General features: G+C 37.7%; 1 protein-coding gene across 9 annotated transcripts in view; it reads left to right on the top strand.

Annotated features, from left to right (window-relative positions):
* The window catches only part of DENND1A (DENN domain containing 1A), a 172,119-nt gene that overhangs the window by 67,510 nt on the left and 79,903 nt on the right, over positions 1 to 24,706 (top strand). For 7 of the 9 annotated variants that reach the window (XM_048966075.1, XM_048966068.1, XM_048966066.1 and 4 more), the window contains exons 6-11: positions 778 to 847; positions 1,962 to 2,042; positions 4,154 to 4,207; positions 10,629 to 10,739; positions 15,610 to 15,710; positions 24,315 to 24,360. In XM_048966075.1, coding sequence (XP_048822032.1) covers positions 778 to 847; positions 1,962 to 2,042; positions 4,154 to 4,207; positions 10,629 to 10,739; positions 15,610 to 15,710; positions 24,315 to 24,360 — 463 coding nt within the window. The remainder of the gene's footprint in view (positions 1 to 777; positions 848 to 1,961; positions 2,043 to 4,153; positions 4,208 to 10,628; positions 10,740 to 15,609; positions 15,711 to 24,314; positions 24,361 to 24,706) is intronic. The other 2 variants (XM_048966070.1, XM_048966074.1) reach the window with 1 other exon arrangement.

Genomic DNA, 24,706 nt, shown 5'->3' with positions numbered 1-24,706 from the left:
TCTTTGTTTAATGTGATGCTTTTGTAAGTTGCTGGCAGACTTACTTCAGTGTGACCTAACTTAGCTGAGCTAAATGCAGTGATACAGGATGCAGAATAAGATTTAGTAGTCATGATGGTTTATTAAAAAAAATCAGGATGCTGCTTTTGTAATGTAAATAAAGTAAATAAAGAAGCCTGTTGTGTCTGTTTTCAAACCCAAAACAGCTGTTTATATGCAGTTTCCTGATGTTCAGCAGCTATACTGAAGACTAGTAACTAGCTGTACTTTTTGGGTAATAATCATTTAAAATATTCTACCATACATGAGCACAGGTAAATTTGTGTGCAGTTCTTTGATGGATCTGTGTAACAATCTGAATGTTTGTTTCATGTGGGGTGAGAAGAAATTCCTGCAGACTTCTGGCATTCACCGATCTGCTCTCAAAGCTTATTTACAGCCAGTACTGTGTTTTAAGCCAGGTGCCCATGAGTGGTTGGAAACTCTGGGAAGGAGTTATTATTGAAGCTCAGTGGCCAATGGAAGGGGATGCTTCAGCCTTCTTGCAGTGCTCTCCTTCACATCAGTCCTTCAGTGAAGGTCCAATGTGACTTTCCTAGCAGATGTGTGCAAAGTGTGTCCAGTGAAGACTGTTGTTGAGGATGCAAGTAAATATAGCCAGTGATCTTGGATTTACTAACTGAAGTTTAACAAGTTAAATGTATGCTTTTTCTTCCTTTTTTTTTTTTTTTTTTTTTTGTTTTGTTTTGTTTTGTTTTTGTGTGTGTTTTTTTTTAGTTACCTACCATGGTTTGAAGTCTTTTATAAGCTGCTCAATGTCTTGGCAGATTATTCAGCAAAAGGACAGGTATTATTCTAAAGTACTAACCCTTCTCTTCCCTGCCCCAATATCAAAACGTGGGAGAGAGACTGAAAAGCAAGCTGTTTTAACAGAGATCAGACATGGCCATGTGAATTTATGAATCTCTATTTTGCACTTATAGCGAAGTACTTATTCAGCTAGGCTGAAAGTTTGTCAACCACCTATGAAAAGTAAATCAGCTTTTAAATTGTTTTTGAGAAAAGAATGCATTTAAGAACTGTGACTGTGGATCCAATTCAAGTTAATGGTTTCCCTACAGTCACTTAAACTCTTTGATGACCTGAGCTGTGTTCACCACATCATGCAGTTCCCAGATCGTGGTGCTTCATGCACCTTGAGCAGATCAATGTCTTATCAAACCTTACTTGTCACGTAAAGTAAGTGAAGAACTGAGTTTAGTGATGCAAAATGCTGACCCAGGTAGCTTAATCTGGCCTACCTCTTTTACATGCTGGTTTTGCTTTGAAAGCAAAACAACATAAAAATGAGTTTTGAGGTAGTGTAAGAATGTAAACTAAGCTATTAAAATTTGATTCTAGTTTTATGAAAGGTAGTTCATGATACAGAGAGATCACGATTGCAATGCCTAGCTTAGTTTCATCTATTTAAAATGTTGCAACTATAATCTTAGGTTGCTGCTTTGATTTATTTTGCAGTAATTAGTTTGCATTTGTCAGAAACATTGCTGTTTGAGGTACAGTCATGTAGGATTGTATCTTCTTCTACGGGGGCTAAATACTTCTTGTTTTAGCCTAAGCTAACGAGTCGTTGTAAAGGACTTGCAGTGCAAACTGGCTTGCTCCAAGCTGAGTAACTATGTACTGATATATTGGTGACTTAGTAGGTTGCAGAAATAACGTGAAAATATGTATGTGGGGATAAAATAATGTTAAAAAAAATTATAAAATCAGCTATCAGAGGAAACTACGTTTATTACTGTGCGTAGTCTGATGTATCAAGCCATTCTAACACCTGCCTGTTCTCTGCCCCCCCCGTAACAGACATTATCCTTCTGTTTTCCAGTTAGTTTGTTGTAGTAATGCGTACTTTGTTTTCCTTTGTTTTCTTGTTTTGTTCTTTTTTTTTTTTCTTATTTCAGGATAATCAAAGGAATGAGCTTCTGGAAACATTTCATAAACTTAGCATCCCTGAGCCAAAAACCCCTGTTCAGCTTGGATTGGTAAGTGAAGAGTAAAATAAGATGTAAACTGAGGTGTTTAATTTTCATTGCTTGCCATAATAGAGAAATGTCCGAAGCAGTTCTCCTTTTTGGGACTTGGCATGTAGATATTGTTTTCCTATGAGGACTCAGAGCTGTGAAATTCCCCTTTTCACATCTGAGGCCCTCTGTTTCCCTTTCCTTAACCTCACATGTCTTTGAAATGCTGTTCTTTGATTGGAGGAGGATTGTATGTACTCCCCATGGAAATGTCTCACCGTATCATTTGCGACCTGCTAGAGGTCACAGAGCAGCAGCATGACATTTATTGTCCACACTTCTGCAGAGCTCTTAGACCATGCGAGCGTGCAAGGGGCAAGACTGGAAAGCAATCATGTACTGTTGTAACAGTGTTCTGATTGCTAGCTGTTAATTGAGTTTTGTAACTTCTCCTTTCTCCAGGAAAAACATTCACAAATAAGGTTTTATTTCATATAAATGTTTTGTTAGAAACCTTATCAAAGACCACTGAAAGAATAGATGTGGGATTTTATTGAAGGGATTGTGGTTTGAAATTAGTCTTTTGGGTTGTCTGTATTCAAATTAATTTTTGTAGAACTACTTTGTGTACCAGGTTGTAGTGGAAAAGTACTAAAGATGCATGTTGGTGCAGTTGCCAATTAGTCATTTGGAGTTCACATGGAAACAAGTGATGTGTGCAGCCAGTTTTCTTCTCCCACTCTCTTTGCCTTTAGTCCTTCTTCTAAAATATTTTTTGGCTACCACCAGCTTGCTCTCATCACTTCACTCTGTGATGTCTGTCGACAGGTAACAGTTGTTGGCCTTGCTCAGGTCACCAGTTGGAAGTAGAAATGCTCCAGTCCTTTTGAGGCTGGCTGTTCTATGAATGGCATTTCTCTTTGACCAAAGGAAGAGCTGTCTTAAAAGTCAGTGATCATTTGGGATATTCAGGTTTTTTTTTTCATACCAGTGGTTTCAAGGAATGCTGCTGTTCTCCCCTTGCCTCAGACATTCCATGCACAGTGAAGCAAGAAAATGTATCAAGAAGCAGACTAAGGAGTGTTTGCTAGGGTATCTTTATGCATTTTATTGTGGCTGTTGGAAGGCTGTCTTGGGATTGGAGTGAGGCTCCTAAATGTGATACAGTTGTGTATTCTACTACTGTGCTTCTTCATCTTTCTAGCCAAGTAAAACAGTGGTGTTTTGTAAAGCAAAAGTTGTGTTTATAGAAATTCATTGTGCTCAGTGTAGCTGGTACACCTGCTTGCTATTTCAGCCTACAGACTGTTGATGAAGCACTGAAACGTATGGGATGTGTACAAGAAAACTGTGCCAGCGGTGGAACTGTGCCAAGGATATACAACCCTATAAAGCTTCAACAAATAATAAAAAGTCCTAAGATTGTAAACATTGTGAATACAATGTAAATTGTTGTAACAGCAATTTACAAGACAAGTTAGTTGCACAATCTTTTCCTTTCTTGGTGCTGTAACCAAGAATCGTGCAAGCTGTGTGTTATCAGAATGGGAACTGGAATGAAGCTGTTTTCTTGGAACACAGTCAATTAAAAAAAAATTAACAATATAACGGTCTGTGAAAGTGGGAAATCAGTTGTCTTTCAAATTCTTTAAGGAAGATAGAAGTGGCTAAGAACTTCAGTCATAATTTGACGATTGGTGTAAGAGCATAGGACATATTTCTTGGAAATTTCCATAACTTTACTATTGTCTTTAATGAAACTCACTAAAAAGTTAGAAAAGGACCTCCTTGCCTTTGTTTCCTGGTTCACTGAGCAGCTTGCCATGGGCTATGGAAAGCTAGTTTGAGTTACAGACTGCCTTGGATATTTCTTGGCATATGTCATATGTTGTGCAAGTCTGTCTGTGTCAGTATCTGCAGAACAAAGGAACGCCATCTTACCTGATTACATATCGTGTTGCATTTGGGATCTGAGATTTCAGCTTTTGAAATCTAGAACAAGCAAGTCATCTTGGTAGTTGGTAATTAATGTGTTGTCCTTATTACTTGGTTGAGCAGCTGCTAATATGAAGCACAAGTTTAGAATGCTTTTGACAATATCAAAATAATCATGTTTTGCTCTTCTTTTATAGCACTCTTACTTTACTGTGCCTGACATCAGAGAGCTTCCTAGTATACCTGAAAATGTGAGTATAATAGAGGACCATGCACTTTATTTTGCTGATGATACTAAAAAGAAAGGGTAAATAGGTAGCATTACCTCTGTTTGCCCTGATAATATATTGCATTCAGTAAAACACTGCTGGTTGTTGAAATAAAATTTAGGTGTTTAATTTATACTGAGTGGTGTGAGAGAGAGAAAATGGTGTTTCTAAGTGCAAAGGTACAGGAGTAAAAGGCCTATTGAAGTACATCTACATCATACCAGAGTGAAGTTTTTAGTATTTGCCCTGCTAATTAAGCAGAGGTATCAAATGACTGAGGAGTAGCAAATTTACAGAATAATTATCTTAAGCTGTAAGTAGAAATCATTACTCGAAAAATACAAAGCCATGTATTATTATCACTCTATTATTACAAGCTGTTAACACTCAATAATTTCTTTGTCCTAATGAGTGAGAAAATTTAAAATCTATAGTTTTAGCCTGCTCAAAATCAGCAAAGAACAGGGATTTGGTAACTGTCTGCATGTGAAGGCGTGGTGGCCTTTCAAAAAATTCTGGGGACCAATGATGTGAATTTGCATGAATGGTGGGACTTTACAAGAAGAATATGAAGAATTCCTGGAAGTAATCCAAGCCAGTTTTGGTTACCACTTAGAGGAGTGCTGCAAATATTCTTCTTTATGTAAAATGCAAAGTTTGAGAGAAAGGATTTTAATCTCTCTCAGGAAGTTGATTTCACCTCTGTAGCAACTTATGCTTTAAAAGAAACTTCTCACAACTAAGGAACCAACTTTTTCTTTTGCATCCAGGTTCAAGTTTGTGCTCTCTGTGATGTCTCCATACTTTGTTGGCCTTCTTGATGTATCAGAAGCTGAAATTAAAAGCTAAATTTGGAAAGTAATTATTAACATATAGTATTTTCTTTTCTCTGTTAGAGAAAGAGCGTGCTAGTTCCAAATAAATTTTAGTTAAAGAAAGAAGTTTTGGAACAGCGTGTTTTTGGTTTTGTTTTTAAATTTATTCAAGTGTCTCAAAGGTGTAATTTAGGCAGTGGAAGAATTCAATGTTTCAAACATTTTTATTGCTAGTATATAGTAATATAGATCAACTATAGATCAAATACCATTTTGGTATTAATTTGGCTTGTTCTTTAAGATGTTGTGGGTATATTCAGACATCATATCCTTACTTAAAATATTTGTATTAATTCAGAGGAACATCTAGGTTTGTAGACTCTTGTGTTGCTTTAAAGCTACGTTTCTAACTGTTGTTGTGCAGAGTTGTCATTCTTTCATTTGTGATGACATCTTCCTTCTGTATCGTATTTAGGCTATAACATTGAAGGGTTTGTCATCTGTATTTGTGACTGCAAGCTGAAATTTATTGAAGTACTGATGGATAAATTGATATGGACAGGGAAAAAAAAGGGGATCTGTCATTCATTCAGTGAGACCTTTCTGAAAGTGACATAGGAGACTGGGAAAACATGATCTGCTTCTTAGGTAGTTTGCTGAGAATATATACCTGCATTATTTAGGGCCACTTCTGAGACTTTTTAAACCTGACAAAATTGTCTTGTATGCTTTTCAGCATTGCTTAAATTTGTTACCAGATGATGGGCCTGTGGGAAGACAGTGCTAGCATTTGCTTCTCTTAGATATTCTTTAATATGCACCTGCTACATCTCTTAGCCAATTTTCTGTGTCTGACATCTCAGTTTTCTTACTTGAGTATTTTGAAGTCTGCCTTAGCGTCATAAACTTAAATTTATGGCATGAAAGGAAAGAAGGGGGGAAAAAATAGAAAGAGTGAAGGAAATTATTAAGACATTCTTTCTCATTTGTGGATGATTTGGATAGCAGCTTGCACCTGGGGCTTTTTATGTCTGTTTAAAAATGTTGTTAGTAACTTTTCTGTCATAGGCTTTCCATGCAGACATATATCCCCTCAGTAAATGCAGTAAATATGCTTTTTGCTCTAAGATGCTTTATTTTCACAGAAATGTGGTACTTTAGCAGTTATTAAACAATCTGTTTCTGAACCTAAAATGGCTATCAGTCTAGTGTATTTCCTGTCTTAATCCAGACATGATTATTTGTTTATAGGATTGATATTTCATGGTAATCTCTTTTATGCTGATCATCTCAAACTTTAATAGTTTTTATTTGGTAAGCCTCAAATCTCCTGGAGAGCAAGAAATGAAGTTCATTTCCATTTTACAGGCTGGTAAATTAAAAGGCAGGAAAAATGAGCAGTAAGAAACTAGTGACAGGATTAAATGTAGGTCTTCTGGCCTGGACCTGCTTTAACTGATGTGGAGCAGTTAACGCATGCACTACAGCTATACTTCCTGAAGCCTTTTCTGAGTGTTTATGCTCTGTTCGTTATGTCTGCTGGGGTCGTGTTCGCTTTATATTCAAAGGTATGAGTCAGCTTCCCAAAACATTTGAGCAGGAGATGTGATGAATGCTCATGAATCAAAGGCAGTTATAAAAGCAGAGGCCTTGGGCCAGAAGGAGTTGGAAACCCTTTGAAAGCTGAATGTTCAGCCTTCATGGGAAGGAGTGCTGTGTGATGCTAAAAAGCATCCTCTTTGAATCACTGAGTGGTGCTGATGTGCCTCTGAGGGAATGTGGCTGTTTTGCTGTAGGTATCCTGGGCGCTGATGTCACTGTGAAGGATGGGCTCTGCACAGTGTCTGGGGTGAACCAGGGCTCCTCTGGGAATAGAGGTGGAAGAACATTTTGTTCTTTAGCATGTGTGCACGCATGCATGCACACCCAAGTTTAAAAAGATAGGGCTCATTTTATGAAAGAAAAATGTTAAAATTCAGATCCACCGGTCTAACTTTTGTTGCAGTTGACCATTTTGTGTTTCTTTCGTGTGTTTTCTTTTTTCTATTAGCTATCATGTAATTCATTATGAGAATTTTATCTATCAGTACGGCTTTCGTGTAGAATTGCAGCATATTTGGCAGTAGTACAAGGACATTAAATGAGCATGAATCTCCATTCATCAATTGGACTGCCTTATTCAAAATCCTGCTTATCTTATTGATAATTACATTTTAAAACTCCTATTAGCCAAAGTTTTAGTAGTACCAAACTTTGAAGTCATATGTAATGATTAATGGAGTACTGCACAGGACTGTTTGGAATGTTAACATGCTTGTTGCAGTTGTCTGCCTGTATCACACCAGTGTGTGAGGAGCCACAAAGCACTTTGCATGGGCACTTTGGTGTAAACGTTAACTCCTATGATTTTTTTACAGTTTGTAAATGCACTGTAACTTCAGAGAGAAATTGAATTAATTGCGGGAAATACAGCGCAAGTCTTTAAATTTAATAAGTTAAATTTAGTAAGTTTTATTTTGGGAATTCTTATTGCTACATCTCTGATCTCAGTGCCTATTTTTCAGTTTCTCATACTGTACATCTTTCACTGTCTGTTTTTCTTATTATTCTTCTCCACTTTTTATTTCTATACTTACGCTGTTTTCTGGAGTACTGTCGTACTGTCTTTGTTATTCCGGCCTCTGGAGTTGCTGCATGGCATAATTAAAGTATCTTAACTGCATAACAAGTGACCTGACTCATGTTAGACTTTGAATGTGTGAAATTACAAAGGAAATAAACGTATTTAGAAGATGAGGGATTTCCAGGAGGAGAATTTTCCAGAAGGAAACTTGTTCTGTTCTACTGATCTGTCCAAATAAAAAACATTTACAGAAATTCTGTAAACGCCTTTCAGCAGCAGCGTAAAATGCTGAAGGATAATGCATGTTTTTAATATGCTTGAGCTTCGCTCTTTCTTTGCAGAGCAGAGAGCCCTTTTTGTACCTGTAGTGAAAAGTTCTTCATTAGATGACAAAGAAAGAAAGGACTGTTCTGGACCTTGAGAGTCAGCATGCACGTCCATTTACTGGTACTAAATAGCAGATGATCAAAGAGATGATTGTGCTTCAAATGAACTTTCAAAGAAACATAAGGGAATTTTGCAGCCATTTCTACTGAATTTTGAGGAGTGGTGATACCAGATCCTGTATTCTGTTATGAAAATCCCACTCTTTTTTCTTCTTAGCAAGGTTTAAATCCTAGGAAACAAAGTACGCAACAATTACACTGCAAATTGGAACGCTTTCATTTGTATTTATTTAACTCATTCATGGTTTTGTCACTTATGAGACATGTCTTTCAAAATACATGTGTACGTCCCAATTTCATCTTCAAAGATGACAGCTTTCTTATAAATACAACTTAGAGCTAACACGTGAATTTCCCTAGTATCAATACATTACCATGCAGCCCACATGCTTTGCAGGTGCTGTTGGCAAATTTCTGAGCACAGGGAAGAGTAAAGCCTTGTAAATCTTTCCATTTGAAAGCACGTTTCTGTGTCAAAGCCACTATTACACTACAGTAAACTTGAAAGAATAATTACAAACCCATTCTCTGTGTCTGTTTTCCCTCTCACTAGTCGATACTTTTGCCTTACAAACATATACATGCATGTTCATGTCTACCTACGTCTTCGGGCAGAACGTAGGGATTAAGTTTTCCTTTTGCCGTACCCTTCGTTTGGGTGGCTGCTAAAGAAGTTCAGTGAGTTGCTGGAGAACTCTTTTAATTCACACTATTTGCAGTAATTGTGTCGTCATGCGTTGTGTTTTGGTGTCGTGGAAAGATGGGTGAGAGGCGGAAGAAGAAATGTAGAGAAGACAGCTTATGTTTAGACAAAAATATCATGCTAATCAGCACAGATGGGATGAGAAATACAGAAAAAGTACATGATAGTTTAATAGGTTTTTGGCAAAATGTGTTGGCTGGTTGTTTTTTTTCGGTTGTTTTTTTTTTTTCTCCTTTTGACTGTACCTATCTGCTGCAACAGCTCTTCTGTAACAAGACCTGAATGACTGTTTTGTGTTAACATGTTTGAAGCTAACTCTAATGAGCTTAGTTTTTACCAATGTAGATGTGGGTACAAAAATCTTCCAAATACAAGGCTTAATTTTTCTTTGGTTCTTTGTGTTTGGATGGCAAGCTGTGGAACATATTTCTGCACAGTATGAAACATCTTGGCAGACTTCTCAGGCCAAGTATTGGTGGGTTTAGAGTTATCTTTGGATCTGTCAAAAGTGCTAATGGGCTTTGTTGAGCTTCTTTAAGTTTCTAAATCATATTTGCTTTTTGCTTTTCTGTGCTTTTTTATTTAAGGATGATTAAGATTGCACTTGAATTCATGACTAATCCAATTCTGCTCTCACATGTGCTTTTTGTACAAGTCTGCCTTTAGTGTGTAGCAACCCTTTCGTACCCAGAAGTGATTTGGGAACAAATTACCTAGATCAGCATTTTTGCACGTATTAACATTTCCACTGCTGCAGCTTTTTTAATTTCTCTGATTTAAGAAAATACCTTTTGTAAACCAAAGACTTTTCTTTTTATTTAAGCTGGCCTCACACTATGCAGCAAAAGCTTTTATGCTGGGACAACAGCATTACGTATTGATGATGTTATCTACCTGATAGCTTTCTAATCTTGTTGGTAAAAAATCTTAGGATTGCGTTTGTAGGTTTTAATTCTACTGCTTATTGCAATAATCTTAATTCCTTAGTAAATAATACATCGTTCTTGCCACTGCAGCACGTGCCCCGAGCTGTTACACTGGTAACGATGTATGGTGTTGTTCCTGGCCGATGGGATGTTGTGTGGATGAAACTTGCTTTGTTCTTGTTTTTTTTCTTGTGTTTTATTTTTTGAACCACTGTTGCTCAGGTGGTGTATGTGCACATCTTCAGTAGCATTACCTGCTTGTGTCTTGGTCTTCCTATCTGTGCTTTAGAGGCAGTTTGCAAATGAAATATATGTTTCTTTAATTTTTGTGCTGCAGTTATTTTTCTACTGTATAAATACATCGATCTGTCAGGTAAATTTGTTTTTTCAACTATGGAGAGTACAGAGAGATCAGATGACCTGTATAACTGCTCTTACCTTGTGCTAAATGCCCGTGTGAATTTCCAATGATAAGAATTACTTTGATATGTAGACTGGAGCTACCCTTTCTTTTCTTTAAAAAACTTGAATTTGTCTCAGTAAAAGTGTTGTATTAGAACGTGAGTTTTGTGCCTCATCAGGCAGCATTGACATTTTTTGTAGAAGTGACAGAACAGGTTTTATTTCTCCAGGAATTATCTTGTATTTTAGAACTGTGTATGAAGCATCCTCAATTTCATTAATCCGTGACCTATCTCCCAAAAGTCAGGTGAAAGACATTGCTAATTAAAAGCTGGTCTGACACAAGGTGACCTGCTGTGTGTAGCCATGTACTCTATGTAGCATAACAAGAGGATGGAGTCTGTTGTGTTTTTTTTTGTTGTTGTTTTTAAATGGAAGACTTTGTTTTGTAATATCATGAATCAAAATTATTTTATCTCTTTTCGTAGAGAAATCTGACAGAGTATTTTGTAGCAGTTGATGTCAACAACATGCTGCATCTCTATGCCAGTATGCTGTATGAACGCCGCATCCTCATTTGTTGTAGTAAGCTCAGCACTGTAAGTAAACTGCAGAATAATTTCTTTTATTCACACTAATGTTTTTTTTTAATGACAGTCATACATAGGCAATAAGCTGAAATATCCAGAATGTGAAGAACAATGTTTGAAAGTCCCTACTGAAAACATAATTTTGAAAGTTGTACAAGGGAATATCCAGAAACTTGTGAAGAGTTCTCTTCTTGTTGAAGGACGTAGTAAGCAGAGATGAAGCCCTGCTTTTATATTTAAGTATAACTACCATCATTAATTTCTGTGTAATTATGTTCACTGGCATGGAGTTTTTCTGGAGTTCTAGAAAAATAAGTGTACATTGATGTGCCACTAACCATTCAGGTTACTTAAGTTTATTTTCTGAAGAAATATCTGTATATATTTTTTAGTTCACAAGAGCATTAAGTACGTGAATGTACTTGGCCTGCAAAAAGGGGCCGGAGATGCAATGGAGTCTCTGTCCTTTTATATCCTGGAGATATTTTAAACTGAACAGTGCCCTGAGCAAACAGCTGCAGTTGATGATATTTTGAACGGTTGAGGTCAGATTTGATGACCTCCAGGGCCCCTTCCAGCCTTAGCCATGCAACCTAAACTCAGTTCTGTGGTTCTAAGTGATGGCTTTACCCAACTTCTTTTCCTCTCTAACATTCAAATTAAAAAGTTTTTTGATATGCTCTTTGTTGGACTTCTTGGTGTGTAAGCATACTAATGTTCAAGCCATAGTGAAGTCTGCTTTTCATAATTTATTTGGCTGAAAAAGAGACTGATAAATGATACTGTCATATACCTTCTCTGGATGGACTCAAAAATTGGACTAAAATAAGACAATCCACTTTTTTTTTTTTTCTTTTCAATTTTGTTTTAAAAGGTTTAGTCTCAATGCTGTTTAGGCTCCATCGAGGATCTAGAGATAAAAGGCACTGAACACTCTGGAGTGCTCTCTTCTAAGAATGAGTGCACATCAAAACCAAACATGAGCTTGATTTAGTTCAAAGTTTTGTGTTAGGCATTTGAAGGTTTATCAGTCAATCACATTGTGATTTTTCTTTCTAAAAGAAAATGTTTTCATTTGTTTGCTCTGTAGATGGATATTGATTGTTTTCTTTATGAATGGTATGCAGAAGAGGGTTTTAATAAATGCTGCTTTCTTGTTCTATGGCCTAAGTACTCAAACGATCCTTTCTAAAACACAATCCTCCATGTCCATTCGATGAGGTATTACCTAGCCTGTTACTGTTTGACCATGGCCTACTTTGTGATGGAGGTTAAAACTGCTTCATGGAATTGTAAATACTGTGTGAAAGGCAGAAGTTATAGGATGTAAGATACGAGGCAGAAAAAGGAAAGAGTAGATTACAATAGTTATTCTCATGTTCTTTGGTAAGGTAAGTAAATCTAGGAGAGTTAGAGTAATCTCTGGAAACTATTAATAATTATTAAATGTTTACAGTCAATCCCACACTGATTGGAACTGATGGAATTGGAGTGTTATGTAGCTCAGTATCATAGTGAACTTGTAAAATCTTAATTTTGTATCTGCCAAGCGTTCTAGGACTTCTCTACTAAAGTAAACTAAGTAAAATTTAAACAGGTGATTTTTTATGAAGCTAAGGAATGAAGAGAGTAGGGAATTAACAGAGAAGAGGAAAGAATGGCTATCCAAAGCATTTCAAAATGTGTGGTTGGTTGGTTTAATCTCTCTCTCTTTGTGACAGAGCCTGGGAAGAAGAATTACTTACCTGTCACTTTGCCTTCCTTAATGAGCCATTTCACAAGTAGGGTTGTGTTTTCTTTCCTATCTTCTGCTTTTCCTCTTCCTTTTGCCTCTGTCCAAGATAAAAGCATGTCTCGTTCTTTGGTAGGGAGGGGTATTCATACTGCGCATTCTTATCTTACAACTTTATATATAACTGCTCCAAGATTGGAGTGACAGTGTAAGACAGGTTTGAAGTGTTGGGCCGGAGCCAGTGATTCCTTGCCTGCACGCTCTGCTCTGCATGTTCCAGCAGTAGGAACAAGCTGCATTATTTTATTTCAAACTGTGCTCAGCGGAAGCCAAGACCTTGTAACTGGAAACGTACCAAACAGAATTCTCAAAGTAGAGGGAGGGTGGTGTGGTGGTGGAGAGGGGATTGGTTTCTTGGTTTGGCTTTTTTTTCTTTTTTTTTTTTGTGTGTGTTGTTCGTTTGTTTCCTTTTTATAACAAAAAAGTAGAGGGATCCTGTGTGCACTTAATTCTTTCCATTGCACACTTCAGTGCACACCGCAGCACACTTCATTCTTAAAGCTTAAATATAATATCAAGTAAAAGAGTGAAAAATAAGCAGTCTTGAGTAGAAAAGTCTTTTATGATAGGATGAATTCATGCTATAGTAAATCACATAAAATTTGAAATATCCTTAATACTAATTAGAGGTAAGTGGGTCTGTATTTATTGACTAGTTTATAAACTGTATGTACCGTAGCCCTGGAAGATTCATTTTTGTTCTCTTCAATTTTTTTTCTTTTGTTTTCTACAAAAGGAAATTCAAGTAATTTTTCAAAACATCAATTACTTTTTCTTAGAAACAACAGCCACAAAAAACACCCTGTGATCTAACTACTCAACAGAGCCGAATGTGAATCAGAACACATAAAAACTGTTGGACAGAAGAGCACCTACTGGCGGGAGCTGCAGTTACAAACTGCAACCAGCTTTCCGAAAGCCCAGTGCTCTGTCTTCCATCATACCTTCCCTTGCAGCCCCGGCTCAGGAAGGAGCGTTGGCAGTGTGTGATGACAACAGGTTGTCTTTCATCATAAAGAGATGGCTTACATGAAACTAGATGAGTCTTAAAAAACGTGAATTTGTGAAATATGATCATATTTCTGTTTGGCTCCATCTTATTGGAGTGAATTTCATTACTTATAAAGCAATATTAAAATGGTGTATTATTACAAAGCAAAAAAATACCACTCTGGTCTTTTGTTCCTGAAGGCTTAGAGGTTGCCATTTCACTTCTCCTGTGTCACAGGATGTTCTAATGCACAGCTTCTTCTTCCCTGATAGGTTTCTGAGGTGTCTCAGGGCTCTAAGGTTAAGGAAAACACAACATGTGTTCAATAACATTCACTAAATGGCCTTGTGATACAACGTAGCTGAGCTCTCACTGTTCTTGTTCTACAGCAGTCTTAGAACTGCTCCTCTTCACGCGTGAATTCTTCCTTCCTAAGAGCTCTGTTGCAGCCCTTGCAGCCTGCTGCCAGCACAGGTTTTCACCTCCATACACAGTCCTTACAGCACCCCTGTTTTCACTGCTTCATTCTTGTACAACTCAGTCTTCATGTTTCTGCTGTGCTTTTAGCCTGAGTGATGCAGAAAGATGATCTTACACTCACATGTTGGTAATTATTCACATATTATGTTTGTAGTGGTGTACTGCATGTGTAACACTGGGCACTGTATGTCCATAGTAGGAAGAGAGTAAAACATACTGGATGATGGCCTGTTATAATTCAACAACAGTTCATAATTTTTATATGTATGAAAAAACTCCATTGATTAATTTGCTTTTAAAACCTTAATGGTAAAAATGCAGAATGTGATTCACTAACTCAGTGTCTTTTGTACATAGCTATTTTTTTACGTTCTCCAGCAGCAGCTGCAGGAAGCTGAGGTAGTGGAACTAATCTTATTTTAAAATGCTGGATTCCTATAGTTTTGACAGTTGGGCATTTCTCAGGCTGCCTTATTATTAAGCTCCTGTTTTCTGTATGGCAATCACTAATCAGGTGAGGTCTCCAGCAAATATGCTATTTTTTTTTTATGAGTCCTTATCTTGGCAGAGTTGAAGGACAGTAGCAGTGCTTACATGAGGTAGTGTGTTATTTGAATTCATGCCAGATAGCAAGGTGGGAGTACATCTCAAAAATAAGTGACAGGTTCTGCTCAGATGTCTGCAGTGTTGAGCATTATGTCTGTTTAATCTTTTCTTGCTGAGTTTTAAAACCAATGGAAGGGGGATTTGGAAGGGGCCTTCTTGGATTACTGAGTTCAGTCCTCTACAGCATCAACCATGCTATGCAGTAATGCCAGGAAATAATCCATTTAAACCTGATAGAATCACTTCTTATGTAAAAAATTAAATTTTTAAACAGTTTTGGTTTTAGACATCTTTTTGATTTGGAGAAGAGAAACTGAAAGGATGTAGAATTGAGTCACATAATTTCCTGCAAAGCACTACAGGGGTTCTCCCCAGGGCTGGACCAGCACTTTTGTTTGCTATTTTTGAGCTTTTTAATTCAGTACCTGCCAATGTCAAAACCATTCTGAATGAGTTTTTAAAAATCACTGGATCAAATGATTGGTGGAGGGTAATAAGATGAACATACTTTTTAAGTAGTAAAAATATGGTCATTGAGTTTGATGTGGTATATTCTTATGAAAACGATGCTACTGAATATTGTACCTCCCTAAGCTTAAATATTTTTCAGCTTGTTTTATAATTTCAGTGCATTTTGATTGTATTAATGGATAGTAATTGCCAGGATTAGGGTTTTATTTACCCTTACCATCTTTTTCTTTCTTTTCAGTTTCTATTTCAATATTTCTTTTGCTTTATAAAACACTGGGTGTTCTTTTCAGGTTTTGTTTGTTGAATGAATTGTGTTTTCAGTTATTTAACAAAGACAGTCAATGTTAACCACCAAAAACTAGTTGTGCTTTATCCACTGGTACCCTTTTTTTAATGGGAACACTGAATATTGTCTAATAAAGCATGTAATAAAACCAAATTTGATTCTTTACTTTTTTTCTTGCATCATTAGCTTTTTAAGATTTTGTTTGTTTGTTTTCTGTCTTATTAATGTTCTTCCATTAATCTGTGTGTTTCAGTTAACTGCTTGCATTCATGGATCTGCAGCTATGCTCTACCCAATGTTCTGGCAGCACGTTTACATTCCTGTTCTGCCCCCACATCTCTTGGACTACTGTTGGTAAGGCTGTTTGTATATGATACATGTATGTGTGTGTCTGTGTATGTGTGTGGGTATACATATAAAATCTAGATTCACAACAGCATTCGCATTTCTGTATTGCAAGTCTGGAGTCCTCTTATATGATGATACTGTTAGTCTGAAAATACATATGTGTATTAAGGAAGTGGTGAACCTACTAAGTAAAAAGAAATATTGATGGCATCAGGTAATTCTGTATTAGTATGTTGAAATACACTGATGTGTCTGGTTACTGTGAAATGCTGCAACTTAAATATTTTGTATTTGTAATTTGTTTTCAGCATATTTATGTCAAATCATAAAATTTGAGTTAAGACTCTGGAAGCAGAAGATACAGTGGAGAACATACTTCAGTTTTTCTACTTTCCTGAATTTTTGGGGGGGATGCGGAGAAAGCTATTCATTTCTCTACAGTCATCTTTTCATATTCTCATTGTGTACACAACATGTATACCTTAGTTAGGGAAATGACTGTAATTATTTGAAAAATTATTCCTGGTCATGATGTTTCAGATTTTGGCACATCCCAAGAGCAATACCAAGCATTGTCAAAGCTGGCCCTCTTTTGTCCATGAGCTTGGGGCAGCTGCCCTCCTGAGATCCCTTCCAACAAAAATTGTTCTGTGATTCCACGCTGTCTGTATGGCTTAAGAAACCTTTGCAGCTGACATCTCCAGATAAGAGTGTCATTAAGTGTCTCTTGGAATTGGTGGTCAGTTGTTCAGAAGCCTATCTACAGCACCTCTCAAGCAGTCTCTTGGTTTTTAATTTCTTTTCTGGCACAGAGTCAAACAGTTTAGTCTAATCAGCCATAACGTAATATCTCCCATTTGCTGCATATGGGACCGGAGGAAGAGGATTCTGAGTAATTAGCAAAGGAGTTGAAGATCCTGCAGCATTTAGTTGCTCGGCTTAGTCACTCAGTTTGTGTGACTTGCTGGTTTTGTTCCCACTGTGTATGCAGCAGCAAATGAAGTTTGCCCAGGAAGAGTGGCTGCCCGCTTACCTCAGGTGGTCCAGGGACTTAAAATTTCAAGCCCTGCTAGAGAGTTAAAGGAATAGTTGCCTGGACATGCAGGAATAGAATTAGGAAGTCCAAAGTTTGGCTTGAGTTGAAGTGAGGAATGTGCAGAGTACCTAGAGGCTTCTACAGCTCTAGAACCAAAAGGAAAACACTAAGGAAAATGTGGACCTGCTGCTCTATGGTCACACCGTTGGGTGATGGAGAACATAGAAAAGGCAGAGAAAGCGGGACATTTGCTTCTGGAAGTTGTAAGGCCATGCTTCACTGTGTGTGAAACGAATTGGCAGTGAGGGATGTCCTCAGAGAACTGTTACACATCTTTAGAAAAAGCAAGAAGGAAGATCCAGGGCAGGAATTACGGGCCAGTCAGCTCTGCTTCTATTCCTGAAATAAGTAAGGAAGAAGTCTTCATGAAAGCACCACCTCTGCCCTCTCACTGCATGCCCTGGCAGTTTAAAAAGTCCTCTGAAAAAAATGAGCTGAAAGTGACTGTGTCATACTATTTCACATTTGGCTCTTAGCGTGGTGATTTGGGGGAGGGCATTCTGTTGTTTTTTTTATGAGTGATCCTGTTCTGTGTGACGTTTTCTCTGCATTTAAGCAAGAGGAAGGAGCTAGCAGGGATAACTAGCATTTTTAAGTGCCAGAAGCTGAAACATGTAGATTTAAAGGAAGCTTGTTCCTCTGTAGAATATTTAAATGTTAAGTATGTGCCTATTGTGAGGATACACAGAATGGAATCTAAAAACTATTATCTCCTGTAGAAATGAACCTTCAATTTACTCACTGCACAGGAAGGGCAGGTTCTAGTCATTTGCACTGCCAGCAGGTGCCCTTTCTCTGCATAATGGGCTTTGCATGTGTAATTAACACATGAAGGCTGCTGCTGCCAGTTTTTTCTTCAGGTACATGCTGCTAGGAGTTTTCAGGATGAGGATGTGGACCACAAGAGGCTTTTTGCTGGGTTTGAAGATGAGATATTCATTGACTTTCTGACAAAGCCGTGTTAAAAAGGGGCTGAGTCCAGATCCCACAGCTTTGTACAGAGGTGTGCAAAAGCAAACACTTGGGCAGTGTACCCAGAGAGAAAGACGTGAGACACTGAGCTGTACTTGAATGAATTCTTTCATGGTGTAAAACCTTGCCATATAACAAATAAGCCAGCCAGAATGTGAAAAGTATGATTTTAAAACATATTATTATTTGGTTGTAATTGCATGCTCACAAATACAACAGATTGCCTTAGCCTGATATGAACTTCATTTGGAGAGGTAGTCACACGCACAAATTGTTTGAGTAATTAGGTTTAGTAACAATTTGTGTGCCATAATAATATTTCTTAAAATAGAGTCAGTTTATTTTGTAACTATGTGAAATTAGAAAGGTAATTTTTGCCTATCTGTTCTGAGAAATCAGCTTCACTCCTTCTGGCTTAAGGCAATCAGATGCTTATAAGAATCTGTCTCTACAGGGAAATGACCTGGAACTATTTAAAACGCAAGAGCTTATTTTAATTTAATTTTAATTACTGTCTTGTTATTTTTTTCACAAGTGTGATGTAAGAATTTTAATGAGCTAAAAGGGAAACTAAGAAAATTTGAAGTGATGTGAATTTTTCCATTCTTATAAATGCAGAAAATGACATTCCTTCAGTTCACTGTGTTTGCTGTCCTTTGGCGCGTGCTGACTGTGCTGTTGGTGCTTCTGAAACTTCTGAACATTGTGCAAATTGCTGAAGGGTATCAGATTGCTGGATTACTTGTTATCTTTGAAAGTCTTGAAAAAAGTATATTCCATATGTGATTGTTTGCTTTTAATTATTTGAGCTCCAGTGGAGCCTTTTTGCGGAAAGGAAACTTTTAATGTCCTGACTGCTACACTCCATCTCAGTTCCATGTTTGTGGAATTTGAAATCTGCTGTGTTTCCCTGGGGCAGCACACGTGATGACTACTAAATCTTTCCAGAACTACAAAAAAGTAAAGCAGCTCTGCTTCCAGAGACTGGAAAGGTAGAATACTTTAACTCTCCTCGTGGCATTTGAAGATTCTTTTATGCGAGAAACTTCAGAGTGGGGAGAGTTCCCTTGAGCTGTTGTGAGAAAGATGATGAATTGGATAATTGGATAATTGGATATTGTTACATGTTAATGATAACTCTGCTGCAAGCATGCTTATAGTGAATGTCTCACTGACATGGTTAAAGCTCTTTTTTTTCCCTGAAGCATTATGTCCTTTACCTTTGTTTATACATCACATATTTTCAAACCACTGTGATTTCTGATTTTTGCAGCTTGACCTTTGCTAATTTTTTTTAGCTGATGATGGAGAAAGAGATCAATTTTCTTCTCACTTCCCTCTCAAAAGGATTTAAAAAAAAAAATTATGTTCAGTTGCTCTCCTTATTCCTGTACCTAACAGAACTGAAAGGACAAAACCCTATCTTCAAAATGTTTGTTCTCACCATGCTTGCTCTTTGTGCTAGGAATGCAGAGCCAGTAACAGTGGCTCATGTTTGTGTTAAAGTGATTTCAGTCATCTGATTCCTAGTGCATTGAGGGGCAGCTCTTTTTCTTTCTTTCTTTATTTTTTTTTTTCTAATTAGGAACCACTCATCAATGTATTTTCTGCCCAGGGAAAGATTTTGGGTGGAGGAGACAAAAAATCGGTGGAAATTCTGTCATTAAAGTTCACACCTTAATGCACAATTGCATCCTCCTTGAATAGAGAACAGAGGAGGCACATGAACTGTTGCTGTAGGAGGTGGGACTGCATGCCAGCAGGTGCCAAATGCACTGGTTAATGGGCTCCTGCTACCAAGCATCAGTAACCAAGCACGTGCAGATACTTAAATTTGGCCAGATCACATCCATCTATCTTGTTGCTGAGAGTTTAAATATTCCTTGATGTGAAACAGTCTATTAATTTTCCTCACTGCTTGTTTCAGTTTGGTTTTCACGTGGCATAAAAACATTCCCACTGTGTCTGTTTTCTTTCTTTTTGCTCTCATTGTCTGTGTTAAAAATTAGCCTATAAGAAAAGGCTTTACTAGGCTGCTGTGACACAGCCTAGCATGTTCTCTCAGTCCAGACCTTTACCACTGGTTATTAAGTGTGCTTCGACCAGAAGCAGCAGAAAATTTTCTAAGGCGATTTAAAGCGCCTTTTATATTAGATAGATCTCTTAGCAGCTGACATAGTTCATTGAGAAAGCCCTCTGCAGAGCTCCCTGACACAGGGGCTGCACAAATGTTCCTACTGGTGCGGTTTTCCCTTTCCTCCGGAGTTTTTGTTGGTTCATATAAATTTTTTTTAAGCTCCCTTTCTCTCGTTTTCTAAATCTGCACATTGCTCAGTGTGTGCCTTTACAAAGGTGGAGGGGGTAACTGAGGGGCACGTCCTCCTGCTGCTTGGGAAACAAAGGTTCCTTCCTCGTGAGCCTCTGAGTGCTTTGGGTGTAACCTGCTTCATCTGTGTGCTCACTGGAAGCTGTTGTAGTTGCTCTTCTGGTTTCTTAGCTGTGCCGCTTCTACATCACTCCAATTTATGCAGTCAGGTTTCTAATTTGCATCAATTACCCTGATAAGTTTGGGATTGGATTCTTTTACATCTCAGTAAGTAAACTGAAGAGAAATCAGGAGACTGCTTAATGCATAAAATGCAGGTGGTGTATGAGCAACACATTAAGTCAGAGTTTGTGTATCAGGACTTGAACTTACTAAATGTGGTCTAATCAATTTTCCTGGAACTATGGAGCAAATTGGTGCAAATCCCTGTGTAGCTGTAAACTATGAACTTTCTTTGAGATCTGTAGGTTTTACATTACGTTTTCTGGTGAGTTGCAGGTTTGTTTGTTTGTTTCTTTTAAGATGAACTTTTTTTGTTGGTTTTATTTGTTGCTGTTGTTTTTCACTTAAGAGGAAGTGTCCCTCTATTTCACCTGATTCTCTTCCAATTAGTTGTTGCCCACCTCTTGGGAGCATAATTAAGAGGTCTCTAGTTAGCCTAAGGAAACGAATTAGAGAAATTGTAAAATGCAACTGTAATAAATGGGCAATATCTCGCCATTAAGTCCATAGTATCCATATTCATGCTTATGCATTGCTTCTTTAATGATTTGGTATTTATCTATATAACTCATTTGGTTGTAAATAACCCTGCATTGGGAACTGCTGTGGCAGGAGAGGAGTAATAGCCTCAGTCTTTGTTCCAAAAGGCTTAGGCAGGCTTTTTGATTAAGCAGTGAATTTGCACAGCAGAAATTGATACTTCTTATTTTGCCCTGAATGGCTATTGCCTGCCATCAGACAACTTCGAGTGACTGTGAGTTGTGGCTGTAGGAAGCGCCAGGACTTGTGGAGCAGTGTGTGAAACTGGTCTGTAGGTCAGTCTTTAGTCTGTCGTGGGTCACAGAAGGATTAGATTGCACAGAGCATTTCTCCTGTTTATACAAGCAATGGATGTTACCGAAGCTGACTGGGAAGTCTTGGAAATGCGCATGGAACCTGGTAAAAATGGCTTGAGACCTGAATGGCAGTGAGGAAGGACTACTGTAGTGTGGTCTGGATGGTGAGGAGGGGTGCACAGTCCTCTCTGGTAGCTCTCTCATGGTAGCTGAGTAAGTAATGGCATGCGATGAACCCTGATGTGAATCTTCAACATTTGCTTCAGGTGTATTTCTTTTTCAATGATGAGTGATGACAGAAGAGTGTAATCTCTGGTAGACTTGATAGGAAATAATTATATGCTCTTTACCAGAATTACATTTTATTGTGGTTATTTATGTTTGCTTAGTTGATCTTTTGCAAGTATAAGGTGCTATCACAGTGAATTATCCTTAACATGTTTTTGCTGTTGCTTTGTGATTTATGTATCATGGAACAATATTTTTTTTTCCTTCAAAGATAAAGTTACTCAATATCATCTTCTGAGCTCTACCTCATTCCCTAGCTGAAATCTCTGCAACTATTCACAAAGGTACCACAAATGTTGCAAAATTAGTGCATTTTTAAACAAATTTCTGCTTTGAAGTTTCCTTTTTCTTGTTGATCAGCAGAACCTTTCTTATGAAGAGTGAGCTAAACCCTCTTTGTAGTGTTACAGTAGCAACTTGTCCTGCTGCTTTTTCGGCTAGTCCAAGTGCAGCACATGAGGCACCTGACTGGGTCCTTTACAGCACAGCAATGCAAGGTCATGGGAAAAAAACAACTTCCAAAACCGGACAAAAGTTAGAGTACTGTGGCCTTCATACCATCCCTGTGATAGCTTTACATGCTGTATTGCCTTTACTTTGATGACTTTCACTAGAAAATTGAAAAGGCAATTCATTGCATCCAAAGGTGACCTTTGTATCTTAAGGCATATCTTTCTATCAGTTCCTAAAGTTTTACTGGGAGTGCAAGATTTTAAGGGTTTAGGCATTTGCATTCTTTTGTGGATGAGTTGGGCAGTTGAAGGATGGACATGATACAGTTGATCAGCTTTTACAGATTCAGATTTTCTTATGCTTGGTGACAGGCTCTGCTTTTGGATGCGTTAATAAAGTGGCTGGTTTTCTGGAATACTGCACTCTTCCTGCTTCCTTTCATTACGTTAGCCAAGGTTCTGCTAGATGAGACGTTTGCAGTCTTACGACTTCCTGCCGAGGTTCAGACTTTGTATTTTTGAGATTGAAGCTGTCGTGGTTCTGAAACTACTTAATTAGAAACACATTCATTTCAGTGCGTACTGGAGGAGCCTTGAACAGCATAGCAAGGCACACGGGGAAGTTGAGCATTTGTGCAGCTGGCAGCTAAACCAATGGTTTATACTTTGAATGTGAAATTACTGGGTATTTTCTTGCTCCTGGAATGTGGCCATTGGAAATGAAGAGATGTGGGTGAAAGAGAGAGTGTTTGTCACAAATAAAACATGCAAAATGACAAATAAATACTCCTCAGATGAGCAGCAATCCATATGCACTAAGTGTGTATCATGTTGAATGGTAAAAAATTGTAACACATATCCAAGAACTTGGATGTATGTTTTGGTTCTCATCTGTGGAATCCCCAAGGAAGCAGAGGCTTTGGGACTTGTACCAAGTTAGTTCCTGAGTTAACAGTGCCTGTGGGCTGTGACAGGGTGCTGTGTTGGGTGAAGCTTGGGTAAGGGTGTTGTTGGCAGGCCGTGCAGCTCGGTGAGCCTCTTCAGGACCTGTTGGATTCTTTGAAATTATTTATGCTTTGTGTGTTTGCCTTTAAACAAGAATAAAAGAACAAAACAATGTTTCCACGCAGAGCATGTAGTATAGAGGCTGTTTGCATCTCTTGGTGCAGTATCCAACAGAGTAGCAGTTTTCAAGGTACAGTGGTAAACATGATAATTATTAATATGCATACCAGAAATTGGTGCTTAAAAAAAATTTTTCCTCACAAAAATGAGAAGCAGAGTGATTTTTGCTGGTGTGCAGCAGTAGTTCTTCCAGCACTGTTCTTCCCTTACGGAACAGTGGGCAGCCATCTATAAAAGCAATATGGAAGATATTTTAAAACAAGGCAGAACAGTGACATTTCTCTTCCTTCTCATCTGAAATTGAAAATGAGCTCTTTAAGCTTCTGTATCCAAAATCAAATGAGGCTCTATTTTAAAAGTTGTGTCTGTCTGTGCTTTCAGTTTAACAGGCAGTGTATGCCATATTTGCAACTAGCAGTTTTGGCATCCTCTTTGATATGTTCTAATAAGCAATGCAAATAGGAGCTTTTCCTGATTAGCTGAGTGGGAGTCCTGTAGTAAAGCTTAATATTAGAAATACTGTATATACAAAGATTCTGCTTTCATTCAGTATTCTTCCTTGTGACATAGTAGCCCATATTGCTGTTTGCTAACATGGCTGAACAGAAGACTGAGAAGATCGATCTTTCTTAACTTCCTGTTTGATAACAGAAGTGTCACACCTATGTTTGAAACTATAAATTTGGCCAACAAACCTCTCGATATAGTTTGTTATTGTGTTCTGAAATAATGATCCAGCATATGCCAGAGTAATTACAGAGCTGATCAGAATCTTCCAAAGTAGTTTTTACATCTTTGTTTTATAAATGTAAATATTTCAAGATTTATACTTAGTTGAATTATTTAAAATGTGTCTGAACCCATAATCAAAGGGTTTAAAATTTACACGACTGTGTGATGTGCATTCACTGAGCTAACCATGTACTTCTACAACTAAATCAGTCTGCTGAAAGAGTATAGAATTATTTGAAAATTGTACTTTAAGAGATCACCTTATTTTGTGTGTGTGTGTGTGTTTAACAGCTGCCCTTATGTACTTGTCTTAACAAAGACACTTAGCAATTCTGATGTCGAAAGAAATCAAATCTTATGATAATAAGGGAATATTGCATAGTAAAAGAAATCTTTCAAATATGGAATAAAATTTTGTTAACATGTGGTTTATATATATATATATATATCCCAAAGTCTAATCCAGAATCCCCGGTCTTTTCCTGTAGCTAATTTTATAAGTCATATGTGTTAATCCAGTGCTATGAGAATGTAAAGCAAGTTTTTTCCTCCTCTTTGCAGTGCCCCAATGCCCTACCTCATTGGAATACATTTAAGTTTGATGGAGGTAAGTCTTTCTAACCATTTCTGAAAATACATGTGGTTTTATGACTTAGGCCCACGTTCTCTAAGTAGTTTTACATACAGTCATTATGAATTAAAAATGAAATAATCCCATTAATTTATTTAAGAGCACACAGAGAATTGCAGTTAGGCGTAGGTGGTCATGCTAAAGCACAAGGAAGTCTTCCTCGGTACCTCAGACCCTCTGGTGTCCTTCCTTGGCAGTTCAGCAGTCAGCGATGAGCTCATGGTGTGTTCCCCTCTCCATTCTGTTGCTTCATTTAGTCAGCTTTCCGCCTCTAGTTTTACTCTGTACTACAAAGGCAGAGTTAATATTAAACCAAAATGTT

The sequence above is a fragment of the Lagopus muta genome, chromosome 19 (genome assembly GCF_023343835.1).
Source record: "Lagopus muta isolate bLagMut1 chromosome 19, bLagMut1 primary, whole genome shotgun sequence".
Lineage (NCBI taxonomy): Eukaryota > Metazoa > Chordata > Aves > Galliformes > Phasianidae > Lagopus > Lagopus muta.
The sequence above is the reverse complement of the archived record's forward strand: the minus strand, read 5'-3'. Positions and strand labels throughout refer to the sequence as shown.